Genomic DNA, 10,835 nt, shown 5'->3' with positions numbered 1-10,835 from the left:
AAATATATATATATATATATATATGTATATATATTTTATGTTTACTTTTAAATTTCCAAGTTATGAATAATTTCTTTTTATTTCACAATATTTTCACATTATTAAGATAAATATATATATATATATATATATATATATATATGTGCGTGTGTGTATATATGAATTTTTTTTTTCTTTTTTAAATATGTTATAAAAATATATATATATATATATATATATATATATAATATAATATGTATATATAATAGTTTTTTTAAAACATTATGAGTTAAATAAAATGGAAAGTGGTAATAAGAAAAGAATAGACACTTATGAAGAAAATGAATGGATAGAAAAAGAAGAGGGAAATAATTTGGGGGATGTTAAAAATGTAGATTATTCTGTGAGTTCTAATATAGAAGATGTATTAATATCTAATAGAACTACAGAAAACGAGAATGAAGAAATGACAGGTGAATATATGTCTTCATCAGATATTTCTATGAAAGGAGATGAAAAAAATGCGTATAAGAGAGTAAGAGATAAAGAGATAAATAAGGAAGATATGCTTATAGGAAATAATCATAATTATGTAATGAACGAGAATAATGATGATAATAATATTCAAAATAATGTTTATAATAATGTTTATAATAATGTTTATGGTAATGTTTATGGTAATGTTTATAATAATGTGGAAGAGAATATTCAAAGTATAAGTTTTATAGATCATGAAGTGATCCCAGAAAAAATGAATATACTAATAAATAACAACAATAGTAATATAATTAATGACAATATATATATTGATGGTAATAATCATAATAATATGTACATTGATCATATTCATTCTGATAACATATGTAATAATAATAATGAAAAACATACAAAAGAATTATACGATAAGAACAAAGCATGTGGCATATATAAAAATAGAAATTCAAATGATCATTTTAAAAATTCAAATTCAAATGATCATTTTAAAGAAGCTAAAGATGAAGGAAATAATAATCCAGTAGATGAGTTAATGAAAGATATTAAAATGTTTAACAACTCTATGCAATCTATATCTTCAACTAATAATTTATCATTTCAAAAAAATTTATCCAAAATGTATTCAGAATTGGCTTCTAATAAAAATCTAGAATCTCTTCACAATTTGTTTAAGGACACATCTTTTGGGGGTAATATGGAAAAGGCTCAATTTCTTAAAAATATTTTATTGGCTAGTTGCTTACCTCAAAATGGAATGGGTATTAAGAAAAATGAGGTTGTAATTAATAAGGATATGGAAAATAACAAAGAAGTGGAAAACATAAATAATAAAATACCTATGAGTGATCCAAGAAATGTACAAGTTTCACAATATATTAAAAAGAAAAAAAGTTCAAATTATAATTTAAATGAATATACAGAAGAATCTAACATAACAAATTTGAATGAAGCACAAAATGTGATATCTAACATGGAAGGCACAACAGTTTTTTCTTTGTCATCTCATAAAAATAAGTTAGATGTAAAGGAAGGAGACGAAAATGTAGGGAAAAAAGAAGCCCCCAATATATTAGAACACGTCGAAATAAATACAAATGATTTGAATATAAGAGATGATATAAGTCCGTTAAATTTAAATCAATATAAAGAAACATCAATGATTAATATATGGAATAAATCAAGTTCAAAAAAAAATATATCTTCTAATGAATGGGATAAAATGAAAAAGAGTTTTTGTAACATTGAAAATAATTTAATAGATTTTAATAAATTAAATAAGACAAGTAATGAAAATGTTATAGAAGGAATACAAAATCAAATTATTGATGAAGAAATGAAAAATAAAGAAACTAGTCCATTTATTAATTATTTATCTAATGACAATATTATGACTGTAGGAAATACAAATATATCGAATGAACGTTTTCCTGTATTGGATTATGTAGAACAAATGGGTTCTAATGAAACTATGTTCTATGATAATTTTGAGAAATATCAAGTTCCTAAGGAGCATACTTCAAATTCTTTTCATTTATATAATAGTAACGATTCTTCAAAGGTTTCATGTGTAGATCAAGATAGTAATAAGATGGATGTGGATAATATTAATAAAAAAACATATGGTGATAATATTAATAAAAAAACATATGTGGATAATATTAATAACAAGATAGATGTGGATAATATTAATAACAAGATAGATGTTGATAATATTAATAACAAAACATATGTGGATAATATTAATAACAAAACATATGTGGATAATATTAATAACAAAACATATGTGGATAATATTAATAATGACATATTTGTGGATAATATTAATAATGAGATATATGTGGATAATATTAATAATGAAATATATATGGATGATGATGATAATAATAATAATAATAATGATGATGATACGGATAAACATAGCAATATCTATAAACATATGCCCACAAAATGTCATATAAATAATATTAGCCCAACAAATGCAAGCGATAGAAGCAAAATGAGTTCTCCTGCTCTACAATCCATGAAAACGAAGATAGGAAATACAAATGTATTAACAAAGGAAGAAGAGGTAGGGTCTAATTTAAAAATATGTAAAAATGAATTAAGTAAGATGGAACATACAAAAGTAAATACAATAAAGATGAAATCTCCTAAAAACGTTAGTAAGGTATGTCAAAACAAAAGTACAATAAATGTTCCTAAGGTAGTTAAGGTAAAAAGTAAAACTAATGAAAATGTGAAAACTCCAAAGATGACAAAAAGAAATAGTGACAATACAACGAATAGAAGTGATCAGAAGATGAATGTTAATCATATAAATAATAATGTTAATGTGAATAACCATGTTACAGTAAATAATAATAATAATAATAATGTTAGTGTAAATAATCATATTCAAGTTCATGAGGGTAGTACTAATCATGGTGTTAGTAGTTTATCTCCTGTTCATCAGAATGGAACATTAACTAATAATATATGTGTAAAGAGTAATAAAAATGAAAAGAATTCATCTGGTGAAAAGGATATAACATATAATATGAACGTGGTGATTAGATGTAGACCTATGAGTATTAGTGAAAAGAATGATGGAGCAAAAAATGTAATAAAGATTTTAGAAAACAAAATGGTAGTATTATTAGATCCAGCTGATAATACTGATAATGTATTAAGACAAAATCGAAGTAGAGAAAAGAAATATGTATTTGATTATGTATTTGATGAAAATAGTTCTCAAGAAGATGTTTATAATAATAGTGTAAAATGTTTAATAGATGCAGTAATAAAAGGATACAACTCAACAGTGTTTGCTTATGGTGCTACAGGTGCTGGGAAAACACATACAATAATTGGTTATAAAAATGAACCAGGTATTATGATGATGATTTTAAAAGATTTATTTGAAAGAATAAAAAGGTTAGAAATCATGAATGAATATAAAGTCAAATGTTCATTTATTGAAATATATAATGAAAATATATGTGATTTATTAAATCCTTCAAATGAATATTTAGATGTAAGAGAAGATCCTATCAAAGGAGTAACCGTTTCTAATATTTTTGAAGTATGTACGACATCTGTAGAAGAAATAATGGAACTTATTCATACAGGGAATCGGAATCGAACTCAAGAACCTACAGATGCAAATAAAACAAGTTCAAGAAGCCATGGGGTATTACAAGTAATTGTTGAGGAAACTGAAAAGGGTCAAGGGGTATATCAGCAAACCAAAAGAGGGAAATTATGTGTAATCGATTTAGCTGGTAGTGAACGAGCTAGCCAAACCAATAATAAAGGGATGAGAATGTTAGAAGGTGCAAACATTAATAGATCATTACTAGCCTTAGGAAATGTAATAAATGCATTAGTTCTTAGAAGTAAAGGAAATAGCAAATCTAATTTTATACCTTTCCGAGATAGTAAGTTAACAAGATTATTGAAAGATTCCCTAGGAGGAAATTGTAAAACCGTTATGATAGCAAATATAAGTCCATCACATTTATCTTATGAAGATACACATAATACATTAAAATATGCAAACAGAGCAAAAAATATAAAGAATGTCGTAACATCTAATTCGATAGTTGTTAAACATCATTTAACAATGTATATTGATGTAATAGAAAAATTAAAAAACGAAATCGAGTTTTTAAAAGAGCAATTAAATGAAAAAGAAAAAATACATGGTTATATGAGTACTAATTCGACTAATTATGATTATTATGATCAATTGAAAGATTATGAAAAAAATTATTCCAAGGAGGAGTTAATACATATAATAGCTTTATTAAAAAAGGAGAACCAGCGTTTGAAAATGTGTGATACACATGCAGGTTCAATGAATAATAATGAATCTGCTGTTATTATAAATAATAATAATGATGATGAAGAGCACAACAATGTGGATCATCATTTTAATAATCACAACGAATATGATAATGATAAAAATAATGATTATCATAATAATAATAATAATAATAATAATAATAGGGTAAAATTACATGATGACATGTTAACAAATAAGCATAATGAAGAACTAGCCAAATATAAAGAAGAAGTAAACAATCTGAAAAGGATGAATGAAAAATTATTTATGGATAATAAAAACTTTCAACTAAAGTTACAAGAATATGTAAATATATCTAAGAATTTAAAAACATTAAATGAGGAATATAAAAAACAAATAGAGGGGTTCAAAAGTATGGTACACAACCATGATATGAATCATATTCAAATAAAGAAAAAGTTGGATGATTTAAAAAAAAAATATGCCCAGCTGAAGGTATGCGATAGATAAATAAATAAATATATATATATATATATATATATATATATATATATATATAGATATATACATATATATACATATATATACATATATATACATATATACATATATATGTTTGTATATATTCATTTTATTTATTTTCAAGGAAAGTACTGATGATAAAGATAATGACGATGTCCTAGAAAAATGGAAAAATGAATTAACAAAAGTAATTAAACATATGTAGAGAAATATTTGTACAATATTTTTATTTTATTTTTTTTAAAGGCAACATATTAGAAATTATTATCCATAATGGTTATCTATTATATCACAAATTTGGTTATGTCATTGAATAGTTGTAGTTAAATTGGTTTATTTGTTTGTTTATTAGTTTGATTGTTTATTTGTTTGTTTATTAGTTTGATTGTTTATTTGATTGTTTATTTGTTTATTTGTTTGTTCATTTGTTCATTTGTTCATTTGTTCATTTGTTCATTTGTTCATTTATTTATTTGATCATTTATTTATTTGTTCATTTGTTCATTTATTTGTTCATTTATTTGTTCATTTGTTCATTCATGTATTTATTATTATTTTCTTTTCTTTTATTTTATTTTTGTGTGTGTGTGCGTGAAGCTATTAAATGAACGTAAGAAAATAAAAATGATAATATTGGATATAGAGAGGAAGTTGATACAGAATAAAGAAATTGGGGCACACAAAATATCGGAAGAGGACATAAAATTGTTACAAGAAAATGTAACCACACGAAATGTGTATATATAATGTATAATATATATATATATATATTGTATAATAATAAATATTTTGTGATTTTTATATTTCTCCTTTATTTTAGAAAACCAAGATGGACCACCAGCTAAAACTCAACATTCTTCAGACAAACAATTTAATAAAAGACTTACCTATAAAAATAAAAGACGAAAAGATGAAAAATTTTCTGTATCTTTTTTATACTAACAAGGTATTATTGCAGGAGAAGGAAGAGCTACAGGTATACCAGAATAAAATTGTAATATAAATAAATAAATAAATAAATATATATATATATATATATATAAATGTTTATATATTTATATATATTCATAATATACCCATTTTAGTGTTCATGATTGTTTATATTCTCCCTTGTACTTTCTTCTTTTTTAACAGGATTTTTTTGAATTATCGTCTACCATTATTAATCAAAAAGAAAAACAAATTGAAGATTTAAAAGGAAAGTTAAAGGATATAAATGTTCCGATCACGTCAAAGAAATAATAATTATTAAATATAAAAATGAACATATATTTAAATATTATATATATGTTTATATATATATATATATATATATATATATATTTATTTATATACACCTTACAACATCAAACAATCATAACCACAATATTTATAAATAAAACATATAAAACATATAAAAGATATAAAAACGAAATGATAATAAAAGGATAATTAGAAGAACAAACATATAAGCAAAATACAAATTATGTTTTTCTCCCTTGGGACAGTTTTTTTTTTTTTTTTTTTTTTTTTTTTTAAAATACAAATATATATGTCCTTGTTAAATATTATTTATGCATATATGTAGATATGGATACATTCTAAATGTATATAAACAGATACGTTATTACAAGTTAGTTTTTATAATTTAATAAGCAATTAATTAATTTTTTCTTAGTAACATTTGGTAATATTATATATGTATATATGTATGTATGTATGTATGTATGTATATATATATATATATGAATTTTTTTTTTTTTTTCTTTTTTTCTTCTTCTTCTCTTTTCCCTTGTGTTTTTTTATATAATAAAATTTTCAAAGTATTTAAATTATATGTAATATTTTATATATATATTATATATATATATATATTTATTATTATTTTTTTTTTGTATACATAATTGAATATATACATTATTATAAACTTTATAAATATAAAACAAAAACAAAGCAACTTTTTGAATATTCTATATATTATTTTTTATGTATTAAAGAATCATCAATTTGATAAAAAAAAAAATAAATAAATAAATAAGCATATATATATATATATATATATATATATATATATATATTTTTTTTTTTTTTTATATTTACCAATTTGAGATTTATAACATACTAACTTGTTATATATAGAACTTATAAAATATCTTAAAGATTCCTTTTTATGATGAAAAGAAAAGTACCGAATATAATAATTACGGGCGTTCCCGGATCTGGCAAAAGTACTCTTTGTGAAGAATTAAAAGAAATAATAAATAAGGAACTTAGAAAAAGAAATGATATGGAAGGTATTGAAATGACCCATTTAAATTTATCTAATATAATAAAAGAAGAAAGATTATATAAAGAATTTGATGATGAATTAGATGCTAGTATATATAGTGAGGAATTATTAAATGAGTACTTAAAAAAAATATATAAATTAGAAAAAGGGGGATATATAATTGATTTTCATGATATTAATTTTGTTACAGATGTGGATATAATAGATCAAATATTTTTGTTAACAATACAAACAAATTATTTATATGAACGTTTAGAAAAAAGAAATTATACTAAAGAAAAAATTAAAAATAATATTGAATGTGAAATTTTTCAAGTTATAAAAGAAGATATATTAGACCACTTCCCTAACACGAATATATTACAAGAAATAGAAAATAACGACTTACAACAATATGACAACAATCTAAGTATAATAAAAAATTGGGTTCTCTCGTATATAGGATATGCAACAGATGTGTGATGCATATTATATATGTATGGTTATATATATATATATATATATATATATATATATATATATTACACGTCTATACAAATCACATATATAATTATTATAATTTTTTTTTTTTGTGTGTTTAAGTAAATAATATATAGTTTAATTAGAGAAATGGAGGGTTTTTAAAAAGAAAAAAACAAAAAACAAAAAACAAAATAAAATAAAATAAATATAATAGTTCATATGCATACATATATATATATATATATATATATATATATATATATATATATATATATTTTAACTGTTTGGTGAAATAAAAAACATATGAACTTTATTAATTATAAAAAAAAAAAAAAAAATTCATTTTATGAAATGTTAATGCTAACATTTTTAAAGTATATACATACATGCATATATATATATATAAATATATATATATATATCTATTTATTAACATGTATATATTTTATAAATAACATAATTGTTTATTAACTTTTAATTTTTTTTTTTTAACAAAATTGGGATGTTAAATATATCATAGAACGGAATAATTATGGTTAATATATATTTCTGTATTATAATGATCATATATGCCCAAGGTTAAACATTAAACAATGGGTTTTATATAAAAATGTAAATGTGACATTATATATATATATATATATATATATATATATATATAATTGTATTTGTTTCTTTGTAATATTTCATAGGTTATGATACATTTAATACATTTATCATGGTTAGTTTTTTTTCCTTTTGTCCTCACTAAGATATTTTTGCTTAAGCATGGATAATTTAGGATTATCTTCGGAAAGGTAATATTTAGGGATTATATATTCTGCTGCATTTAATAATTCTTTGAATGTTGTTTTTAATGTATTTGTTGTAACTCCACATACGGTTGCTATTTGTGATAAGTTTGGTAATTTCATATTTTTTTCTTCGTTTGTATTTAATTCAACTATTAAATGTATGGATCCTCCACAAAGAGAATTTAACCTATGAGATGTTGTAATTAATGTACTTGCCTTTTTAACTACATATTCTATTGCTTCGATTAAATCAATGGATAACTGTAATCTGTTTGATAAAGAATATATTAAATGGGATATATTTTCATTATATACAAAAGCTCGTGATGGAAGTACTTTTTTCAATTTATTTATTGTCTTTCCTAAATCCTTTTCTTTATATGATCTATCGAATGTAATTAATTCTTTTATACTTTTTATATGACCTGCTTCTCTGCATGCCAAATATACGACGGCTAGCATGTTCAGGTTGTTTATGCGATTCTTAAGTTGTTCCATATCCTACAAGGGTAAGCAGAACAACAACAAAAAAAAAAAAAAAATACACACATGTAAAAATATATACATATATAAATATATACATATATAAAAATATACATATATAAATATATACATATATAAATATATACATATATAAATATATACATATATAAATATATACATATATAAATATATAAATATATACATATATAAATATATAAATATATACATATATACATATATAAATATATATATGTGCATATATATATGTACTTATTTATTTATGTACTTATTCATTTATGTGTCCCCTTACCTGCAACTCCTTAGTTATTTCCTTGGCTCTCTCAATAACATTACTCCTCAAAAAGAAGGTATCACAAATTAATTTTAAGATATTAAATGCGGAAATTAAAGTTTGATCATTTTTATTTATTTGTGTCATCATATTTAAATGTTGTAATTTTTTACTAGATTTAATAAATGTAGTACTAGTTAAATTATTTTCTAGCCATATATCACTAACTTCACCTACTCTATTCCTATCAGTATTTTTCGACTGACCATCATTTTGAAAATTTCTCCATTCTTGTTCTTCTGATAAAATCTTACTTTCAACGACCATACCACATCCATTACATATTTGAGTACCTTCACTCGTATCACAAATAATTATTCCTTTTTCTTTACAGTCTGGGCATGTCGTATTTCTACTATTCCTAAAGTTTCTTAACATCTTTCTCTTCACATTGTTATTTTCATTACTTACATTGGCTGTACAACATGTATAAATATATATATATATCATAAATGTTATGTGTCTATTCGTATTTATTAAAATGGAAAACAGGTCGACACAACAAAAACGCAGCACATAAATTAATACAAACATATATTAAGAAATATATATATATATATTTATATTTATTTATTTATTTATTTATTTATATTTTCCATTTATATGACCACATTGTGAATTTATCATAAAATAAATAGTTATCTTAAAAAAGATCAAACCGTAGAACATTATTTAAAATGTAAAGACCAACAATGATATAAAACGAATGGTACCTCATACATTATATATATATATATAATATATATATATATGTATATATGTATATATATATATATATATATATATATATGTATATATGTATATATGTATATATATATATATATGTATATATGTATATATGTATATATGTATATATTTTTTTTTTTTTTTTTTCCTTACTTCTAATTAAGGTGATGGGCTTATCACTTGCAGAGGTTAAGGCAAACTTTTTATTAGGAGAAATGGATGACATTTTTATTTTTACTATTCATTTTTTATCAAAAAAAAAAAAATATATATAAATATTATATATATATATTATATATATATATATATATATATATATATATATATATATTTATTTACAATTTATAATATATAGAATGACATGATGTCTCCCCCTTTCTTAATTTTTTATTTTTTATTTTATTTTTTTTTTTTTTTTCCCTTCTATGTTCTTAAAAAAATGTATATATATAAAATTATTTATATATTACGGTATATATATATATATATATATATATATATTTATATAAATAAATTATATACAAAAAGAAAAGGTAGATATTTAAAAAATAATAAATTTTTAAATACGTACATAAATATATTATTATATATATATAAATAATATATAAAATAAAGTTTATTTTAAAAAAGAAAAATTATAACTTTTAAATTGTATATATTATATATATATATATATATATATGATATAATTATATTATTTATTTTTATAAAAATTAAATTGTATTAAATTATAACTTTTGATTTATTATATATATATTAAATAAATGAACTCACATAATATATATATATAATAATATTACATATATTTTGTTATTAAATATTTGTTTTATATATTTTTATTAAATGCCTTGCATATATATAATTTATACATATAAACAATATAGATCATTTTGATTTCCTTTTTTTTTTTTTTTTTTTTTTTTTTCCTTTAATTTAAAAAAAAAAAATTTTTTTTTTTTTTTTTTTTTT

At 21.0% G+C, this 10,835-nt stretch overlaps 2 protein-coding genes and 1 pseudogene across 2 annotated transcripts, besides 1 other annotated feature; 2 read left to right on the top strand and 1 right to left on the bottom strand.

Annotated features, from left to right (window-relative positions):
- Positions 1–277: 277 nt before the first annotated feature.
- PRSY57_0108800 (kinesin-8, putative) lies at positions 278–6,022 on the top strand (annotated as a pseudogene; the record flags this gene model as incomplete).
- Positions 278–6,022: a sequence feature.
- Positions 6,023–6,932: 910 nt separating this feature from the next.
- PRSY57_0108700 (adenylate kinase-like protein 1, putative) lies at positions 6,933–7,511 on the top strand (the record flags this gene model as incomplete). The annotated part of the gene is made up of 1 exon (XM_012905404.2): positions 6,933–7,511. One exon carries the CDS (start codon positions 6,933–6,935, stop codon positions 7,509–7,511), a length of 579 nt encoding a protein of 192 aa, XP_012760858.2.
- A 722-nt stretch (positions 7,512–8,233) lies between these two features.
- Positions 8,234–10,092, bottom strand: PRSY57_0108600 (transcription initiation factor TFIIB, putative; the record flags this gene model as incomplete). Its single annotated transcript, XM_020114375.1, has 3 exons — positions 8,234–8,806; positions 9,099–9,556; positions 10,020–10,092. 3 exons carry the CDS (start codon positions 10,090–10,092, stop codon positions 8,234–8,236), a joined length of 1,104 nt encoding a protein of 367 aa, XP_019970944.1.
- Between the last annotated feature and the right edge of the window lie 743 nt (positions 10,093–10,835).

Source organism: Plasmodium reichenowi, chromosome 1 (genome assembly GCF_001601855.1).
Source record: "Plasmodium reichenowi strain SY57 chromosome 1, whole genome shotgun sequence".
NCBI classification, from domain to species: domain Eukaryota; phylum Apicomplexa; class Aconoidasida; order Haemosporida; family Plasmodiidae; genus Plasmodium; species Plasmodium reichenowi.
Note: the sequence above shows the minus strand (reverse complement) of the source record. Positions and strands in the feature narration are given on the sequence as shown.